The sequence below is a fragment of the Camelina sativa genome, chromosome 14 (genome assembly GCF_030686135.1).
Source record: "Camelina sativa cultivar CO46 ecotype springtype chromosome 14, ASM3068613v1".
NCBI classification, from domain to species: domain Eukaryota; kingdom Viridiplantae; phylum Streptophyta; class Magnoliopsida; order Brassicales; family Brassicaceae; genus Camelina; species Camelina sativa.
In genome coordinates this window covers 3,902,982-3,922,265 of record NC_141893.1, presented here as the reverse complement: position 1 = coordinate 3,922,265, position 19,284 = coordinate 3,902,982, and the positions used below count along the sequence as shown (strand labels likewise).

At 36.1% G+C, this 19,284-nt stretch overlaps 5 protein-coding genes and 1 pseudogene across 7 annotated transcripts; all 6 read left to right on the top strand.

Annotated features, from left to right (window-relative positions):
* The first annotated feature begins 673 nt into the window (after positions 1-673).
* On the top strand, positions 674-1,970 carry LOC104739604 (protein RESPONSE TO ABA AND SALT 1 pseudogene; annotated as a pseudogene). The gene has a single exon (XR_015579531.1). The product of XR_015579531.1 is annotated as a protein RESPONSE TO ABA AND SALT 1 pseudogene (transcript).
* Positions 1,971-3,541: 1,571 nt separating this feature from the next.
* On the top strand, positions 3,542-6,290 carry LOC104743206 (glutamyl-tRNA reductase 2, chloroplastic). Its single transcript, XM_087486587.1, has 3 exons — positions 3,542-4,123; positions 4,520-4,761; positions 4,911-6,290. Exons 1-3 carry the CDS (start codon positions 3,862-3,864, stop codon positions 6,021-6,023), a joined length of 1,617 nt encoding a protein of 538 aa, XP_087342713.1. The 5' UTR covers positions 3,542-3,861; the 3' UTR covers positions 6,024-6,290.
* A 1,392-nt stretch (positions 6,291-7,682) lies between these two features.
* LOC104739600 (phosphoglycerate mutase-like protein 1) lies at positions 7,683-9,556 on the top strand. Its single transcript, XM_019235431.2, has 9 exons — positions 7,683-7,733; positions 7,830-7,937; positions 8,052-8,131; positions 8,249-8,351; positions 8,455-8,529; positions 8,928-9,016; positions 9,133-9,252; positions 9,339-9,387; positions 9,473-9,556. The coding sequence occupies exons 1-9, from the start codon at positions 7,683-7,685 to the stop codon at positions 9,554-9,556; spliced, it is 759 nt and encodes a 252-aa protein (XP_019090976.2).
* Positions 9,557-10,456: 900 nt separating this feature from the next.
* On the top strand, positions 10,457-12,905 carry LOC104739598 (Phosphoglycerate mutase family protein). Its single transcript, XM_019236057.2, has 8 exons — positions 10,457-10,652; positions 10,961-11,068; positions 11,175-11,254; positions 11,795-11,915; positions 12,011-12,085; positions 12,178-12,266; positions 12,407-12,526; positions 12,708-12,905. Exons 1-8 carry the CDS (start codon positions 10,590-10,592, stop codon positions 12,751-12,753), a joined length of 702 nt encoding a protein of 233 aa, XP_019091602.1. The 5' UTR covers positions 10,457-10,589; the 3' UTR covers positions 12,754-12,905.
* Positions 12,906-13,658: 753 nt separating this feature from the next.
* LOC104739599 (oligopeptide transporter 2) lies at positions 13,659-16,582 on the top strand. Its single transcript, XM_010460014.2, has 5 exons — positions 13,659-14,375; positions 14,471-14,568; positions 14,661-15,224; positions 15,317-15,569; positions 15,650-16,582. The coding sequence occupies exons 1-5, from the start codon at positions 13,881-13,883 to the stop codon at positions 16,448-16,450; spliced, it is 2,211 nt and encodes a 736-aa protein (XP_010458316.2). The 5' UTR covers positions 13,659-13,880; the 3' UTR covers positions 16,451-16,582.
* Positions 16,583-16,794: 212 nt separating this feature from the next.
* On the top strand, positions 16,795-19,256 carry LOC104739597 (uncharacterized). Of its 2 annotated transcripts, none has more exons than XM_010460009.2 (5): positions 16,795-17,132; positions 17,860-17,995; positions 18,485-18,622; positions 18,701-18,822; positions 18,918-19,256. In XM_010460009.2, exons 1-5 carry the CDS (start codon positions 17,086-17,088, stop codon positions 19,066-19,068), a joined length of 594 nt encoding a protein of 197 aa, XP_010458311.2. In that variant the 5' UTR covers positions 16,795-17,085; the 3' UTR covers positions 19,069-19,256. The 2 variants fall into 2 exon arrangements, with proteins under 2 accessions (XP_010458311.2, XP_010458312.1); XM_010460010.3 differs by having other exon boundaries at positions 16,876-17,132; positions 18,921-19,256.
* Positions 19,257-19,284: the final 28 nt, after the last annotated feature.

Here is a 19,284-nt window from a genome sequence, read left to right as displayed (position 1 = left end):
ATATAAAGGAGAATATTTAGGGGTTTACAAACGTGTATATTTTATATTTCATAACTTAAATCTTTATATTTATCTTTAAAATAAAAATAAAAATCAGTATCCTTTATTTGAGTGGTGAGTGAGAAATATGGTTTGCTCTACGGCTCTAACCCCGAGGTTGATGTAGAGCATTGAGCAAGATCTTTTCGAAAGAGGTGTGGGACAAAAGGACAACTATATTAAAAAAAAAACTTATAAATTAATGTGGGAATTTTTCTTAGTAAAGAAGAAAAGATGGCGCGCGGCATAACTGGAGCATTTACGAACCGTTGGTTCTTCTTATTTTTCTTAATTTGGATGCACATGTTTCTTTGCTTACATATGTCGTCTTTCTCATAAGACGTGTGCCTTTCTTGCTTTAGTTACACGTGTTGGTCTCCTTTTCAGATACTAACTGTATACAGTATACTTTTGGTGTTTCCAGAATAATACTGAGACGCCATCCTGACATAATTCCAGATAGTTTCAACAAAAAAAAAAAATATATTTTTTCCAACTGGAACTTGTTAAAAAGGTTAATCTACATAGAAAATATCAGTAAAATTATTTGATTAGTCACTTAATTCTTCAACTTATTTTGGTGTTTACCTTTTTTTTTTCCGTTGACTTGTTTATATTAGACACTTCATTTTTTTCTGTGGTTTTTTATTTATTTATTGATTTCAATAGTATTAAGAAAGAGATACCCAACTTAATTCCAAATCCAGACTTATATTACAGTAAATGATGACGTTAAGACACAACACACTTCACTCCCACTAGACAAAAGGTCACAAAACTCCAATTGGCCCCGCCGACACAATGGTTGATGGACCGACATATTCATAAATTAATTCCCAAAAAAAGATTTTTCTTTGGTCAAGCAAGCCCCCAACGAAAGAGAGAAGTGTATATAAATCATCATTGTACACTGTACACTGTACAACAACTCAGTACAGGCACGTCTCTCACTCCACACTTGCTTAGTGACTACTCCATCCATGTCAAACACTGCTAGTAGCTCACATCAAAGCTTCACAAGTTTCGCTAATGGTTGGTTAAACCGTCACAGGTATTTCGTCGAACAGCTTATGTGCGCTTCTTCTTCTTCTTCCGATGAAACTAACTCAATCACTCTCGAGGAAGAACAACAATCTCTTGTGACCCAGTTTCTATCTCACTGTCTTCAATATTACCAAGAGAAATACGCCGCCGTTTCCATCGCCGGAGACAACGTATTCACTTTCTTCTGCCCACCGTGGTTCAGCTCCTACGCTAAACTCATTCTCTGGGTCGGCGATTTCAAGCCTTCTTTGATCTTCAAACTCACAGACGCCTCCGTGGACGACCTCACGAGCCACCAGCGAGACCGGATCTCGTGTCTCCGGTCGGAGACAAGGAGGAAAGAGAGGGAAGTGATGAGAGACTTCGCGCTCGTGCAGCAGAGCGTGGCGGATCCGCCGGTGATGCTCGCGGCGAGGCGAGTAGGGGTGGTGGGAATGGTGGACGGAGAAGAATCTGATTTGGAGGAGGCGATGGAGGTGCTGAAATCGGGGATGGCGGCGGCGATGAACAACGCTGATCAGCTAAGGTGTTCGACGGTGGGGAAAGTGGTGGAGATACTTACTCCGTCGCAAGCGATTAAAGTGTTGAGAACAATCGGGGAGCTTCACCTCCGTCTCAGAGAATTGAATGTGGTGGAGAGAGACCACCAATGAGCTTGATCAGTTTAATAATTTGCTTCTTCAACAACAACAATACAATGGTGGATGGAGTCACTGATTTTTTTTTTTTTTTTTTTTTTTGTTGTGAGTTGGATTTGGATTTGGAAACATCCACTTAAGACTCTGATTTTTATTTCCTTTTTTGATGATTTTGATCTTATAATATTTGGAAAATTCGGCATTTTTGTTTCTAGTGGTTGAATGATATAATATGATGTGTAATGTTTTTTGGTCGGCTTCGTTTCTTCCTTAGCCCCTCCCTAATCTCTTTCTCTCATCACATATCAGTTCCCTTTCATCAGTTACTTTTAACAATCGACAAAAGGTCATTGCTTTCAAAATCCTACGTAGGTTATGATGTGGTGGCCATGTCATTTACCAGTGCTTGCTTAGAGCATCATTAGTAGAGCAATCCTCCTAATTTACTCATAAATAAATTAATCATATAATTAATATTAAACCAATTAAAGCAACTTAAAAAAACTTAAACCAAAATCATTTTTCACTAGAGAAATTCTGCGGATTCGATGTGAATTTCTAGATTTTCAGATGAATCGTCTCTTCCGTCGCCTTTTTGTTTCCATCGTCTTTCCAAACGAGAGAGAAAAAAGAGATAGTAGGGAGAAAAATGAAAAAGAAATGAAAAAAAAAGCCTTTTATATTTATGAACGGACTAATGGGATCCGCCACATCGCGTTACTCAGGGAGTTGCTTAATTTCTTCCCAGAACAATGATACTCTTATTTTTGAACTAGGAAATAGGTATTTAAATGGGATTTTAGGTCCAATTGTGAGGAGTACTCTCCCCAGTAAAGATGGTCTTACATGCGCTGACATGTTATCTTGTTCTATACGTGTGTGTACTCATTACTACTCAATATTTTAAATCACATTTTGTTTGTTGCTGATTTTTTTTTTTTTTTTTTTTTTCTGCAAATCGAATACACAAAAGTGTAATATATGTCTCGCAAAAGTAGTTCTGATTTATATAAGTCTCACAATTTCAAGGGATGTTTATGTACTTTCTTGGCTAACTAACTTGGTCAAATGCTTTTTTTTTTTTTTTTTTTTTAGGGCATGGCGTTGACTTTAAGAGGCTTCCTAGACATTGCCCAATGCCAGCTAAAGGAGTAAAAGTCAGCTTTAATGGGCTCTTTTTATAAAGCCTATGGGGAAATATACAAACAATGCATTATTTTGTCAACAACACAAACAGATGCTGTAATTGAAGAACGGGTTGAATTCTTCTAATCCATGTGTCTAGTCTACTTACATGAGTTTGCAAATTATCGTATACCGATTAGATAATAGTTTTCCACAAGTCTGTTATCCAAACCGTGGGTTGAATCGTGCGTTCCAAATATACAGAAACATAGCACTGATCCTAATCCAATACTAGAGAAACAAACGAAGAAAAAAGAACAATTATGCAAGCATTGATTGATTACACACTTCAATGTGTTCTATATTTTGTTGTTTTTACTACATAACGTTATGTCAAATGCATCATATTACTCAAGGGTTAAGAATTAATAATAAACAAAAACTTGTTGGTTGTTGCCTCATTTTCTTCTTCTTCACGTCATGGATTCTCCTAAATATAATAAGCTAAACCTCTCAGATTATCCAATTTCCGGATAATGTCTAGTGTTATTATTACATTCAATTTCATTTTCTTATACAAAAGTTTGAAGTAAAAAAGGCTTGGCGTGGAAGTGGTGGATAAAATAAAAACGTGTTCAACACCTGCCGAGCCGATTTAGATTCCGTTTTCACATATACAACAATCATGTTTTCTTTTGGGGTCAATGGTCTTGAATTGACCCGTTCTTAAAACCCGCTTAACCCGACCCGGATCCACCTGCTCCTTTCATGTTTTTTTTCAACAAAACACACGCGCTGGTCTCTTGATCCTAAACCATTTTTCTCATATTTTTTTTTTTGTCAAACTCTCATTGATCATCTTCCTCCTCAACATCATCCCATTATATCCCCTCTTTGTCTTCTCGATTCCTACCTACCTAATCTCTTCTAGGGTTTGGGTTTCTGGACGACGAAGAGGGGCGTTTCTTTGTAAATTCGAGAAATTGAGATTGCTTGCTTTGTAAACTCGGAATTTATGGCGGTTTCTAGCGCCTTCGCTGTTACCCCGAAGAAGCTGGAGAATTTGTTATCGAATCAACTTAACCCATCATCATCTTCTTCTTCTTCTTCTTCTCCGGCGCCAAACGCGTTTGGTGTAATCGGGATTCGTGATCTTCCGATGAACAATAATAATAGGACAAAGCGAGGTCTGATCCAGAGAGCCCGTTGCGAGATTTCAACTTCTAAATCAGCCAGCCTCTCTGCTCTTGAACTGCTCAAGTCTTCTGCTATTGACCGTACGTTATCTCTCTCTTCGAATCCCAAATTTTGGGTTTTTTTTTTCTTTCTTTCTTTTCCTTCTGCATCGTGTGAATTGAATCTAAAATTCATGATCAGTTCCTGCTTTTGTTTAGTTGCCAATTTTGAATTTTGATAAGCTATTTCAACATTTTGCCGCTTGGATTCGAATAGTTTACTCAAAAAGGTGGAATCTTTTGTTGTAAAAGCAATCATCTTTACTATATATTGATCTCCTAGCTGATCTCTTTCAATCCCTGAGCTTTACTATTTTTAGTTGCATTTGATTACTCTTGATTTTGATTTCTTTTAGGAGGAGATCGAATTGTATACTTTCTTTGAAGCTAAAAAGCGTATGTTTTTACTGAACACCGATTGTTTTCATGGTTGGTCAGGATACACAAAGGAAAGAAGCAGTATTGTGGTGATTGGGCTTAGCATTCACACAGCTCCTGTTGAGATGCGTGAGAAGCTTGCTATTCCTGAAGCTGAATGGCCACGAGCTATCGCTGACTTGTGCGGTTTGAATCATATCGAAGAAGCTGCTGTTCTCAGTACCTGCAACCGCATGGAGATTTATGTCTTGGCTCTCTCTCAGCATCGTGGTGTCAAAGAAGTTACTGAGTGGATGTCTAAGGTCTTTCCCTTTTATTACCATGCTTAATCTCACTCGGTCATTAAGAATGCACTTTTCATTACTCCATCTGATGATTTCTCTGTCACATGTTCTCATCACTATATTACAATCAATGGCAAATGCTGACGTTTGTTATATTTTTTTGCTAGACAAGTGGAATCCCAGTTTCGGAGATCTGTCAGCACCGTTTTCTATTGTACAACAAGGACGTCACACAACATATATTCGAAGTCTCAGCTGGTTTGGACTCCCTTGTCCTAGGAGAAGGTCAGATACTTGCTCAGGTTAAACAAGTTGTTAAAGTAGGTCAAGGAGTTAATGGATTTGGGAGGAACATTAGTGGGCTATTCAAACACGCAATCACGGTTGGGAAGCGTGTCAGAACAGAGACAAATATCGCTGCTGGAGCTGTTTCCGTTAGCTCTGCTGCAGTCGAACTTGCTCTCATGAAGCTTCCAGAATCTTCACATGCATCATCTGCTAGGATGTTAGTAATTGGTGCTGGAAAGATGGGGAAGCTTGTAATTAAGCACTTGGTTGCTAAAGGTTGCACCAAAATGGTGGTTGTGAACCGAAGCGAAGAGAAAGTTGCAGCTATCCGCGAGGAGTTGCCGTCTGGTGTTGAGATTATTTATAAACCCCTTGATGTGATGCTATCTTGTGCTGGAGAAGCCGATGTAGTCTTTACTAGCACAGCATCTGAGACACCATTGTTCTTGAAGGAGCAAGTAGAGACTCTCCCTCCTGTTAGAGATGCGAGGCTCTTTGTTGATATCTCTGTTCCTAGAAACGTTGGGTCTTGTGTCGCTGAAATAGATGGTGCACGGGTTTACAACGTGGATGACCTCAAGGAAGTTGTTGCTGCGAATAAAGAAGACAGGGTGAGGAAAGCAATGGAAGCTCAGGCTATAATTACAGAGGAATCAAAACACTTTGAAGCGTGGAGAGATTCGCTTGAGACGGTTCCAACAATCAAGAAATTAAGGGGATACACAGAGAGAATTATAGCCGCAGAGGTTGAGAAATTCTTGCCGAAAATGGGCGTTGAGATGAACAAGAAAACGAGGAAAGCAGTAGACGATCTCATCCGAGGTATAGTGAACAAGCTCCTACACGGTCCTATGCAACATTTGAGATGCGATGGGAGTGATAGCAGAACGCTGAGTGAGACACTGGAGAACATGCAGGCCCTGAACAGGATGTATGGACTTGATGCAGAGATACTCGAGGAGAAGATTAGAGCCAAGGTGGAAAAAAAGTAGAGAGAGAGAGAGAGAGAGAGAGAGAGAGAGAGAGAGAGAGAGAGGGGAGCCTTTGTTGCATCCATTTTTTAGGTTCGTAGAGGTTAAGAATCGGCACCTTTGTAATATACAAACTTGAGTAGAGAGAGTAAGAAGCTATCTTCTGGGGAAGAAGCTATCTTCTGGTTCATGTCGTTGATGAGAAGCATACTATAATTGTTTCATTAATTGCGTTCTTTTGTTAAAACCTTATATACACAATTTATTTCCTAACATTTGCTTTCAAAACAGTGATATCCATTATTGGAGAAGCAAGCAAAATTTGATGATATATTATAATAATTTTCCTTTAAACCATACAACTATATAATACTAAGTTACTAACTCTTGATATGATGCTGTTTGGTTGAGAAAAAGAAAGTAATGTTGGACCCAATAGGTAGATAAACGACTTCACGTAAGATTTTGGTTGTCTCCATTTTTTTTGCACTGATTAACTCTATGTAAGTGGATAGATGCTAATCCGTCTTTCAACCAAACCATTCCATTCCATCGTAAAAGTTTTACAACAAAATTGCAATGTTGTTGTTTAGGCAGATATCTTTAGGGATTTTTGGTAACAAAAATTTGGGAAATTTTGCATGAATTTTTAGAGCGAATCGCTTTTGGAAATAAAAGTTTCTAGATTAGTAATGTGTGAGACATTTCTAAGTAAAAAATTTCGACATGTATTCGACGACAATTATCTTCGGTTATATTAAAGACGGAAATGTAAACTTTCAAAGCTAAACGAGTAAAGAAAGACTAACGAGTAAGACCATACAGTTCAAGGCAATATATTAACATTCTTTCTTGGAGTGTACGATGTCTTTTGTCTCTTTCCGTTATTTTCTTCTACGTGATTCGATCCGTCTTTGGCTCTAAGATCCAATGTTGAAAAATTGAAATAAAATAAAATCAATATTTTGGTAATCCAAACAAAATAAGGCACAAAATTATGTTCTTGTATATATATTTATTTTTGTATAGCCGTTAATTTCTTGATTATTAGAATGCACATGCATTCAACTTGTTACGAGGTACTCATGATCATATGGTTTCTTCAAATGCATATAATTTGGACAAACCAGTCATCGTGATTACAAGGTCTAATTTAATTTAGGTATGAAAGAGTATAATTGTTGTTTGTATCAGTTCAAATAAATTTTGGGGAGTTAATTCTTTAAAATAATACTTAGAAACTAAAACCAAAAACTAATACTTGGACATTAATGATATATTAATGGGTTAAAACCGGTCGTTGTTATTCATTAGTAAGACCAAGGGAAGAATGAGTCAGATCAAAACGTTTGACTTGTATTTTGCATGAAAGTTTACGTACTGTGTGTGTGTGGTGGACCTGGTGGTCTTGATTATTTCCCACTATATAAAGAAAAGAGAGAGAGCCCATCATTTTGCCTATCAATATCGATCATCACTTTACGATAACCTTGAGATCAAAGAAGACACCTTAAGATATTATTATTTTCCTGCCAATACTACTTTTTAATAGGTTTGATATTGGCAATAATCTTTCTAGTATCTTTTTGTTTTAAAAAATTAATTAGTAATGTTCTCGTTCGTGTACTTGTCTGCCTATATCATGTTTACACTAATGAGAACAATATAATGTGTAGAGAAATGGATGCAAGATTTTTGTACCCCTTGGAGAGCTGTAAAATCATTCACTTGGTAAGTGACAATAATTAGGCTGAGTAATTATATACTCTTAATATTACTTTGGTGATACGTACGTATTATTGATATTTCTTCTTTATTTTATTAAAGCTGAGACATGGACAAGCGGTGCACAATGTAGAAGCCGAGAAAGATAGAAATGCGTTGTTGTCTCCTCGTCTTTTTGATGCTCCCCTTACCGATCATGGTCACCAACAGGTAAACCCGAAATCCAAACTTTTATAACCTTAACCACGTGGATCAAACTCGCCTCAGGAGATCTCCTTATTCGTGCATTGCGAACTTATAATCGTTTTACTGCTTCTCTTCAAGGTTGAGAATCTCCGTGAACGAGTTGTTTCAAGTGGGCTACTAAAGAGGGTTGAGCTAGTTGTAACTTCACCGTTGTTTAGGTACCATATATTTGCATACATGCATTAAATTTGAAGACTAAAAAAGTTGGTTATATTTGCATTCTTTCCTGTCTAATAGTGGCTTGGACTGATTAGTTATTCCGTTTATGTATATAGAACTATGCAAACCGCTATTGGAGTGTTTGGAAATCAATCCGAACAACCGAGTATGACAAGTAGCCGTCCCATTTTGGCACTTGAGGTTGCTAGAGACCGTAATGTATGTTTGATATGTATACATGGGAAAATGTCTCATATATTCATCATGGATCAACCAAATTCATGCATGCTAACGAAATATTGATACGTATATGTGCTCGCAGGGAGTCCGTCCTCCAGACATGAGAAGGAACGTTAGCGAGTATCAAACTCTTTTCCCCACCATTGATTTCTCTCAGGCAAATTAAAGAGCTTTCACTCTTCCTTTCATAAACAAATACGATCATATTAATTCTTGGAAAACTATAATATACACAGTGGCGGACTCAAAGGAAAAATTTACCCAGGTCAATTATTATTTTTAAGCTAGTTAAATATATTAAATAGAAAGGAGATAATTGGTGTAGTGTGGAAGGATCAAACTTAGATCTGGGGTGTCATCAAACTACCAACTTTGGTGCTGGAACTTCAGCATTTTACATGCAAAAAACTTTATATATTTCAACATTTTACCCCGGTCAATTGACCGTCCTAATTTTTACGTGGGTCCGCCATTAAATATACATAAAGATTTTTCAACATATGCATGTAAGGATACACATGGCGATTTCACTAATATTTTTGGAACATATTATAGATTGAAAGCGAAGAGGACAACCTATGGAGACCGGATGTTAGAGAGTCCGAAGAAGAGATTTTAGCGAGAGGGTTGGAGTTCATGAAGTGGTAACCTTTTTGAATCTTAATTAACTTCGTGGAGTATAAATAATAAGCATATATATATATATATATATATATATATATATATATTTCTAGAGAATTGATGAATTTTCTATATAAAGGTTATGGAAGAGACCAGAGAAGGAGGTCGCAGTTGTTAGCCATGGAATAGTTTTGCAGCATATGCTGTATGTTTTCGCAAACGATTGTGACGAGTCAATTAGAAATGAGCTTTGCAAGAGGTTATTATACAAATGGTTTCTCTTTTGCAGTATATAGTTCAACTTGTTCATTCGTTGTATAACAGAAGAAATATGTTGCTTTACAGGTTTGCTAATTGCGAAATTCGTACTGTCGTGATTGTAGACAAAGGGTTAGTGTGTGATCTTCATCTACTTATAATTATTATGATTATCCATTTCGTATTGTTATATATATATAATATATACTTTTATTTTTCAGCCTGAGTACACTTACGGAGACTTGATTTCACCGAGGAAGGAAGTTTCAAAGAACGACGGAGTCTTTATCGAAGAAATTTCGTAGTACCTATTGATTTTATTGTTTTATTCTTTAAAGCTCAAAGAGCCTTCTTCTATATATATATATGCGTGAACCACTTAGCTCCTATCTACTTTTCTTCTTATGCAATTTTTTAAGAAATCATACTAAATAAATAAATGTAATAAAATAGAAATACTGTTGTTGAGAAAAAAAATTATAGTCACAGTCGTGTTGTTTTTGAGAGACTTTTAAATCGCTATCTACCAACCACGTGATCTTGCATAAAATTTGACAACTAAACCGACCTACTTTGTTTCCAAATAAAGGCAATGTAAAATTGATATACAGTATAGGGGATACTAATTTAAATTTAAAACAAAAGAGGAATCCCTGAATCATGCATGCGCCGTATACAAAAGATAGACATTTCATATCTACATGTACAACCTAGAAAAAACAAACAATTAACTCTTTTTTTTGTAACCAAATCTTTGCTTCAAGCTTATATACCCTATATAATAACTGTATGACGGAATAAGGTGAAATACATATAGGTACTTCTTTTATTTTAGCTTAAACTTTTTTTTACTTTTGGGTACGTCAGGTCTTTAGAAGATAATTATCTTATCCTCAACGTTCCTTTTGTTCTAAAATAAAGAAAATTAGAAAAAATAGGTAAACCCATTAATACGGCATGAGCGTTTCTTAACGTAAGACTTTCTTTGTTAGACGACTTTTTTTTTTTTTTTTATCTTTCTTTAATCCTCTCTTAAGAATTGTTGGCGTAAGCCGTCCATTATCTGCCATTTCAAAATTTTGATTTTTTTTCCTTTGGAAATTTTTTAAAAACTTCGATATTACTTCCAAGTTGTTTCTGGGTGACTTCCATGAATTGCTGTTATACATCATCAATTATATATATGATGATACGAACATGATGAAAGGACGAAAAGAAGAACCACAATTGGTTTTGTAAATATAGTATATATCTGTATAGGTAGTTGCTTAACAAAATAAATAAATAATAATTGTAGGTAGTTTTAATTTAATTAAGGAGGTCACTACACGTCCAGACATGGATTTATGTGGAGCTAAAACGCTGCGGCTCTCCTCGCCTAATCTCAAAATCCTTCATTTGGTTAGTCTTCCATTTATTTATAACTCCAATATCGTATGGAAAATTCTCGCAATTGGTTTTCTTTAAGTTTAGCTTATTTTTCGAGACCTTTCAAAAACAAAAATTATTTATACATTTTAACTACGCTCTGATTGTCTGAAGAGCTTTATATTTTCTGATTAGTTGTTACAACAAAAATACGTTAAAAGTAAAAGATATAGGTAGGTATTAATTGTTTCAAACGCACTTTTGTGTTTGAGTTTACATTTACGTAAAAGGTAATAGGGTCATGTTAATTCTAATTTGTGTTGGACCGGCTTTGAATAAAGGTGAGGCATGCACAAGGCATCCACAATGTAGAATTAGAAGAGCACAGAGAGAAACCTGAATCAGAAAAGCTTTTTGATGCCCATCTCTCTCCAAAGGGTTTGCAACAGGTGAGAGAATGACATCATTATCAAAATATGCTTAGGGTTTGATATAGTTCATTGAGATGCACTACAGTACTCTTGTATATATGATTTTTTTTTGAGAATTTTGCAGGTTTCTGAAAGGCGCAAGAAAATCCATGAATCAGGGTTACTAAACACTATCGAGTTGGTGATTACCTCACCGCTGTGCCGGTACTACTACTAGACCTACCAATTTATTATTTTGTGTGGATTTTTTGATAGAATTACCTACTTTAGAAAATTAGATTTGAGGTTAAATAGTTGATAAACCGTAAATATCAATGAAAAAAATTGTTAAAGACCTAATTAGGTTAGACATATAACTAACGTTCATATATTCAACGACAATGCATTATTTAATATATTCTATAATTCAAATTAAATCTTGATGGTTCTTTTCTTTGCTGGAATATGGTTCCCATATATCTATCAAATAAGTCATTGATCATTGTTTATAATTTTTTTTGTTATTATGTATAAAGTGAGACTGTACACCATCTCCATGGTGATTAATGAGAGGTTGGGAGTCTTGAAAATAATCATAAATAAGATTTAAGACACCTCAGTTTTTTTTGTGTCTTCATAAAGACATTAACATCCTTTCTTTTAGACATTCTTATTAAATAACAATAAAATTAATTATAAAAAAAGTTTATAATGATGCTCTAATTGTTATACATTTGAATAGTAACACTGTTCCGTTTATTTCAGAGCAATGGAAACGTCAATAGGAATATTTAGGGGACAAGAAGATATCAATATATCCGACGACTTTTCAAAAGCTAACAACCTCCCTCCAATTCTAGCACTTGAGAATATTAGAGAACGCATGGTATATTCATTACTTTAAAAGAAGATATTGTAAATTTTATTTAGGATACAGTTGAAAGTTGTAATCTAATTCATTCTCTGAATTGTTTAATGCAGGGACTCTATCCGTGTGACCGTAGAGCAAGTATAAGTACTCGCCGCACTTGCTTTCCTGACATTGACTTTACAATGGTAGTTAATCTCACCATTCCTTTATAAGCTCAAATTGATCTTCTTCCATTTATGAAATTTTCTTAAATTATTTTTACAATATGGATATATAGATAGAGAGTGACGAAGATGCTCTATGGCAAGACAAGGAAAGGGAAAAACTAGAAGATGTTGCTACTAGAGGTCTTCACTTTTATACATGGTGACCAGGAACTTTCTTCTTTTGCACCTTTCACATTTTTTCATTCTATTAATTAAATGGTGGTCCTATATCTTCAGAAATATCTCTAAGTTAGAAATATGCCCCTTTTACGTATATATTATGCTTAAAAATATATGTAGGTCATTAGAGAGACCAGAAAAAGAAATAGCAATTGTAAGCCACGGGATTTTTTTGCAACAAACACTTCGTGCGCTGCATGAAAAGCTTGGCATACCTATTGAAGACAGTCACCTAACAAGGTGATTATGCTACTCTCGACTCTAATCACTCTTCTGCTCTTTAATCATCATGTAAGCTAATTTTCAATTTATATACTCGACTTCACCGATCCATTTTTGCTAATGAGTAACGAAAATCATCCGTTCAAAGATATTGTTCATAAAAAAATGATTTCAATTAATGATCTATTGGTTTGTGCAGGTTTGCCAATTGTGAACTCCGGACAATTGGGATAGAGAAGAGGTAACTAAAGTTAGCTTAGGAAATCAAAGGAGATTTTACAAGTACACTGTTGTTGTTACTGTTCTGATAATGTTCACACGTTTACATGGAAGCGGATATATTAACGACTTGTAATTGTAGAAATTACGTTAATTAGTACTCTACCTTTAACTTCTATTTCACACGCTTGAATAGAAAAGACATTCATAACTGTGTTTTCTTTTCCAAGCCACACATACACATGGCTGCGTTCAGTGAAGATCGAAGCTAATATCCCGTTACCCAAGCTACCACTAAAATCCACTATTGCATTGGTACGTTTTACATATAGATTTCCAATGTAAACCACAACTGGAGATGAATGAAATTGAGCATCTACACCGATAGTTGCTCACAAGATATCAATATATTAAAAAATAAAAAAATAAAAAAAAGCAGAAAAGAGAATGAGAATCTATTATGGTTTGAGCAATCTGAGAATTCACCTGAGCAACTCACATGATACTTGGCTTTATATTATTGGTCAAATTCTTATTTTATAATTTATTTATTTGTTCAATAAATTATTTTTTACAAAAACATTAAAATAATATTTATAAGGTATCATATGAGCACTGACAGTTAATGATGGTTATATTATATCCTAGTTAAATCTTTTTTTTTTTTTATTAAATGTAAAATGTCTCCATAAACTTCATTGAGATATAGAACAGTTGAATAAAGTCGATATATATTAATTTTCCTCCAAAGATAGATAAAACCAGCAAAACATCGGGATAAGATTTTTGTTACTATAATTAGTATTTTTTCCAACCTTTTTATTTTATTTTTATAAAGTGAAGGATAGTTTCCCGCTTAAAGAGGGGCGATGAATACAACATGTTTGTTTGCAACAAACTTCAATTTCTCCGGGGGACACTCTTCAGTTACACAATACTATGATATTAAAAATCTCAATTTAGTAGTTACTCTCCCTTAATATTTATTTCTATTAGATAATCAAAAATCTCCGTAAATAGATAAAATCATAATTACTAAAAATTCTCATATATTCATGAATCTCTCTATAAAAGATTCTTCCAATATTCTCTGACGTCTCCCCTTCACCAAATTACCCTAGCTAGCGCCCGCCACACTCACTCGCCGCAAACAATGGCTGCGATTGATCAATCACGCAAACCAGATATCATCGCCGATGATGACGACGAAGACGAATCTCCGGTGGAGGAGGTTCGTCTCACTGTCTCGAACCACGACGATCCTTCTTTACCCGTGTGGACGTTTCGGATGTGGTTTCTAGGGCTTCTCTCTTGTGTTCTCCTCTCTTTTCTCAACACTTTCTTTGGGTACAGGACTCAGCCTCTTATGATCACTATGATCTCTGTTCAAGTGGTTACGTTGCCTCTAGGGAAGCTTATGGCTCGGGTTTTGCCTGAGACTAAGTATAAGATTGGGTCTTGGGAGTTTTCTTTGAATCCGGGTCCGTTTAACGTCAAGGAACATGTGTTGATCTCTATGTTTGCTAATGCTGGTGCTGGGTTTGGATCTGGTACTGCTTATGCTGTTGGAATTGTTGATATCATCATGGCATTTTACAAAAGGAAGATTAGTTTCTTGGCTAGTTGGATTCTTGTTATCACTACTCAGGTCTCTTTCACTTCCTATGTTTTCTCACATTCTCTTCTTTTATAAAGTTCTTTGTGATTAATTAGTTTATAAATTGTCTGTTGTTGTTGATTCAGATTCTTGGGTATGGTTGGGCTGGTATCATGAGAAAGTTGGTGGTTGATCCTGCACAGATGTGGTGGCCAACGAGTGTTCTTCAGGTCTCTCTGTTTCGGTATGTTGGTTTGATAGTGCATAACACTTGTTTATGATGTTCCTTTTATAAATATGTGCTTGACACTGTCTTTTAATTTGATCTTTATCTAGTGCTCTTCATGAGAAGGACAATGCGAGAATGTCTAGAGGGAAGTTCTTTGTGATTGCGTTTGTTTGTAGCTTTGCGTGGTACATATTCCCTGCCTACTTGTTCTTGACCTTATCATCAATATCTTGGGTTTGTTGGGCATTCCCTAAGTCTATAACACCTCAGCAGTTAGGCTCAGGGATGTCAGGGCTTGGTATTGGTGCATTTGCTCTTGATTGGTCTGTCATAGCTTCTTACCTTGGAAGCCCTCTTGTGACTCCTTTCTTCGCAATCGTCAATGTCTTCGTTGGTTACATTCTGGTCATGTATATGGTTATCCCAATATCATACTACGGCATGAATATGTATGAAGCAAACAAGTTTCCGATTTTCTCATCTGATCTGTTTGATAAGCAAGGGCAGCTTTACAACATCTCCACCATTGTCAACGATAAGTTTGAACTGGACATGGGGAATTATCAACAAGAAGGTCGGGTTTATCTCAGCACGTTCTTCGCTATCAGTTACGGGATTGGTTTTGCAGCAATCGTTTCCACACTGACTCATGTTGCGCTCTTCAATGGAAAGTAAGCTTGGCCTATATATATCAATAATAAGCTTATGGACTATTAACTTGTGGCTGATGAATATTACTTACTAATCTTTGTTTTTGACTTAGGGGAATTTGGCAACAAGTACGAGCTTCAACCAAGTCTAAAGTGGACATACACACAAGGCTGATGAAGAAGTACAAAGACATACCAGGCTGGTGGTTTTATGGCCTGCTCGCTATCTCAATAGTACTATCACTTGTTCTCTGCATATTCATGAAAGAGCAGATCCAAATGCCTTGGTGGGGACTCCTTCTAGCATCTTTCATGGCTGTAACCTTTACTGTACCAGTCAGCATTATCACTGCTACAACTAATCAGGTACCACAAACTATATTGAATCCTTGAAACATGAGTTGGATCTTTTCTGTTTTCTCACTATGTAACTCATGTTGTGACAGACTCCAGGTCTGAACATTATCACAGAGTATCTCATGGGTGTGTTGTTACCAGGGAGACCAATAGCTAACGTCTGTTTCAAAACTTATGGGTACATAAGTATGTCACAAGCAATATCATTCCTCAACGACTTCAAGCTAGGCCATTACATGAAGATACCGCCAAGATCGATGTTCTTAGTCCAGCTCATAGGAACGGTGATAGCAGGAACAGTGAATATATCAGTGGCATGGTACTTGCTTACATCAGTAGAAAACATCTGCCAGAAAGAGTTGCTACCTCCAAACAGTCCATGGACATGTCCAAGCGACAGAGTTTTCTTTGACGCATCAGTGATTTGGGGATTAGTAGGACCCAAGAGAATCTTTGGTCGGCTAGGAAACTACCCTGCACTAAACTGGTTCTTCCTAGGCGGTCTAATAGGACCAGTCTTGGTATGGCTTCTCCAAAAAGCCTTCCCGACAAGAACGTGGATATCGCAGATCAATCTGCCGGTTCTTTTAGGAGCAACAGCTGCAATGCCGCCAGCGACAAGCGTGAACTTCAACTGCTGGATCATTGTAGGTGTGATATTCAACTACTTTGTGTTCAAGTACTACAAAGGGTGGTGGCAGAGGTATAACTACGTGCTATCGGCAGCTTTGGACGCGGGTTTGGCGTTCATGGGAGTGCTGTTGTACTTTAGTTTGACGATGAATGGTATATCGATTGATCACTGGTGGGGTGCTAAAGGTGAGAACTGTCCTCTTGCTGCTTGTCCTACTGCTCCTGGGATTCAAGTTGAAGGTTGTCCTGTTTTCTAAGGGTTTTTTTTTTGTTAGTATTTTTGGGTTTTCAGATTTTTTTTGGAGATACTTGTACCATTTGTTTTTAGACTTGAATCTGTTGATTTTTTTTCGGTTGGATTTCTAAGAAATAGTACAGATTAACAAAAACAGACTCTCTGATTACTAGTTAGGGTGTTCAAAAGTTGATTGATTTATCTGTTCTACTAATAATATCTACAATTAGTGTATAAATATATAAAACCTTAAATAATTTGAGATTAAAAGTGTATGTCTACTTAAATGCATATGTACTCTAGAAGAAGGGAATTGGAATCTGCCGCGTGGACTACAAATGAGATTATAGGAGCGTGGCGGGGGACGAAGACATTAAAGTGTCAAAGGAAAAAGAAAAAAAAAAATGTCATATTAATTAATTTGGTTCAACCATATTCATCTCATTAATTTTACTTATTTTTATTCATTAATAGTATTTAAGTTATTTAAACAATTTGAGTCTCTCTCTCTCTCTCTTTTTCTTATAATAATATCATCGGCTCAAAAGAAAAAATCCCGAGAAAACCTTGAGGTTAAAAAGATCCGTGATTGATTTCGTGACCTTTCCCATCTGTGAAATTTAAACTTCCTTTTTTTTTTTTTGTGAAAAATTGAAGATGGAGACTGCGACTGGAGAAGAAATCACCATCGTATGCAACCACTGGTACGTCTCCTTGATTTCTCTTTCTGGGTTTTTTTTTTTGACTTGATTCTGATTTGATCGGAGTTTTGGTTGCTTTTCGTGGTTTCTCCTTGTTGCTTATCGTTCGATGATGACTGACTTATGTAATTCGATATTCTGGGACTCGAGGTTATATATAAAAAAAAAAATTTGGAATTGATCGGCGATTGCAAGTTTTGTAACATTGAAGATACTAACTTTGTGAGCTGTGTGATTCAGTTTGGTTTCAAAATTTCTAGATTTACATGTAGAATCAGCTTGGTTTGTGTCGGTGATTAGAATTATAACAAGGGTTTGTGATGATGGTTGGATTATGCAATTATGTTTCTAATTATTATATACAACCCCTTTTGCATAATGGTTTATTTATTTATTTGTTTGTTTGTTCACCTACTAAAAGGTTGATTCATGATAAAATTAATCGTTTATGCATCAGCTTCCTTGTGTGTCTACACAAGAGTTTGATTGTATTCTGTCTATCCTTATGCTTTTTACTTTTTCACTGTCTCTCTGATGGTCTGCTTAGTTTTCTACTAGAGGACTATGTGTGCTTTGTCTAGTTATTGTAGCCTCTGAGTCTGCTGAGACTCTGTATTTTCAATAGCCGGATCATTTTGTATGTTCAGTTGTAGCATCTACTTGGATGGTTGATCCCTTGAGAGTGTTCCGTAATAAAGCTTAGCGTACTGAATGTTTTATTTTTTTTCAGTGACAGAGACATCCCTGCACCAAATATTGATCTGCATCGTGTACATTGTGCCCGGAATTTAGAAAAATGTAAGATTTGTGGTGATATGGTTCCCAAAAAGCATGCTGAGGAACACTTCTTGAACGCACATGCTCCGGTACGCTAATTTTTCTATTTCGCAATTCGTACCTGTCTTCCGTTGGATTATTTTCCACAACTATCTTCTTTGATTTGAAAAACTTCTCTTTGTCAGCTCCAATAAAAAAAGATATACTCTTACACCCAGATTGGTTGTTTCATATAGTGGTTCTGCTCTCAAATATTTTGTAAATGCCCCTTCAACGGGTTTTGAGCGTGTTACATTTAACAAATTAGATCACTTATGCATTGATTCGACTCATGAACTTAGTCTGTAACACAAACAGCTAGTCTTTATCAACGCTTATTCCTGAACTGTCTTGTCATTGCATACTATTCTTTAACACAAGGTTGTGACTGTTTCAATTACTAGGTCAAAATTATTAAATATTACAAGTAGGAATTTCTTATGTTTCTGTTTTAGTCTCAGCACTTTTGTATGGCTGCTAGATGACCAAAATGACATACTTTTTTGCTTACGGTATTCCTTTTGTGGTGTATTGAGAAGATAGCATGCTCGATGTGCAAAGAGACCATAGAACGTGAGGTTTTTGACAGTCATAAAGGAGAGATTTGCCCCAAGAGGATTGTAACCTGTGAGTTCTGTGAGTTTCCATTGCCTGCAGTTGACCTCGCTGAACATCAGGTATTTACTCACACATATTTTTGCCTTTTCTCTCCAACCAAAAGGTTTTCTGATCCCCTCGATTTTTTCGAATATTAGGAAGTTTGTGGCAACCGAACAGAACTCTGTTATCAATGCAACAGCTATGTTAGATTGAGAGAAAGATATAACCATGAAACCAAATGCCCTGGTACTGTGCTAAACAATGTGGAATCATCCAGGTATATATTCATTCTTATCTGCATTGTTTTATTTTTGAAACTCTGCTTCAGAGCTTAATTTTGGCTAAACTCATGTCGTGGAATGGTTAATACAGCAGGATCCCGAGAGCAGCGGAAGGAGATGGAAACGGTAGGAGACGAAGAGATGGGAACGGTGTTTCACACAAAAGGCTTTTCTTCACGATAGCAATAACGGGGATAGCTGTCATAATAGGATCGATGTTCTTCCAGAAAAAGCCGGAGTAGAGAGAGAGAGAGAGAGGCATAGGTTGTGTGTAATTCTGTAAATTTGCCTCAAATCCTTCAGACAGATTCCAAGAAAGGGTTTTCATTAATACTTACCAAGACAAAGATTTGTTTGAGCTGCTCACCATGATACTTTGCTTTTTTTTTATACTATTTTGGTTTCAATAATAAAAGAGATTTCAGATTCAGTTGGAGTTAAACCGAACTTAAATTTAT

Coding starts and splice junctions, on each gene's coding strand:
- LOC104743206 (XM_087486587.1), top strand. CDS start 3,862: ATGGCGGTTTCTAGCGCCTTCGCTGTTACCCCGAAGAAGCTGGAGAAT. Junction 4,124..4,519: donor CAAGTCTTCTGCTATTGACC/GTACGTTATCTC, acceptor ATGGTTGGTCAG/GATACACAAAGGAAAGAAGC. Junction 4,762..4,910: donor TTACTGAGTGGATGTCTAAG/GTCTTTCCCTTT, acceptor TTTTTTTGCTAG/ACAAGTGGAATCCCAGTTTC.
- LOC104739597 (XM_010460009.2), top strand. CDS start 17,086: ATGGAGACTGCGACTGGAGAAGAAATCACCATCGTATGCAACCACTG. Junction 17,133..17,859: donor ACCATCGTATGCAACCACTG/GTACGTCTCCTT, acceptor ATTTTTTTTCAG/TGACAGAGACATCCCTGCAC. Junction 18,823..18,917: donor AACAATGTGGAATCATCCAG/GTATATATTCAT, acceptor TGGTTAATACAG/CAGGATCCCGAGAGCAGCGG.
- LOC104739598 (XM_019236057.2), top strand. CDS start 10,590: ATGGATTTATGTGGAGCTAAAACGCTGCGGCTCTCCTCGCCTAATCTC. Junction 11,255..11,794: donor ATTACCTCACCGCTGTGCCG/GTACTACTACTA, acceptor CGTTTATTTCAG/AGCAATGGAAACGTCAATAG. Junction 12,086..12,177: donor CTGACATTGACTTTACAATG/GTAGTTAATCTC, acceptor ATGGATATATAG/ATAGAGAGTGACGAAGATGC.
- LOC104739600 (XM_019235431.2), top strand. CDS start 7,683: ATGGATGCAAGATTTTTGTACCCCTTGGAGAGCTGTAAAATCATTCAC. Junction 7,938..8,051: donor CCGATCATGGTCACCAACAG/GTAAACCCGAAA, acceptor CTTCTCTTCAAG/GTTGAGAATCTCCGTGAACG. Junction 8,530..8,927: donor CCACCATTGATTTCTCTCAG/GCAAATTAAAGA, acceptor AACATATTATAG/ATTGAAAGCGAAGAGGACAA.
- LOC104739599 (XM_010460014.2), top strand. CDS start 13,881: ATGGCTGCGATTGATCAATCACGCAAACCAGATATCATCGCCGATGAT. Junction 15,225..15,316: donor GTTGCGCTCTTCAATGGAAA/GTAAGCTTGGCC, acceptor TTTTTGACTTAG/GGGAATTTGGCAACAAGTAC. Junction 15,570..15,649: donor TCACTGCTACAACTAATCAG/GTACCACAAACT, acceptor ATGTTGTGACAG/ACTCCAGGTCTGAACATTAT.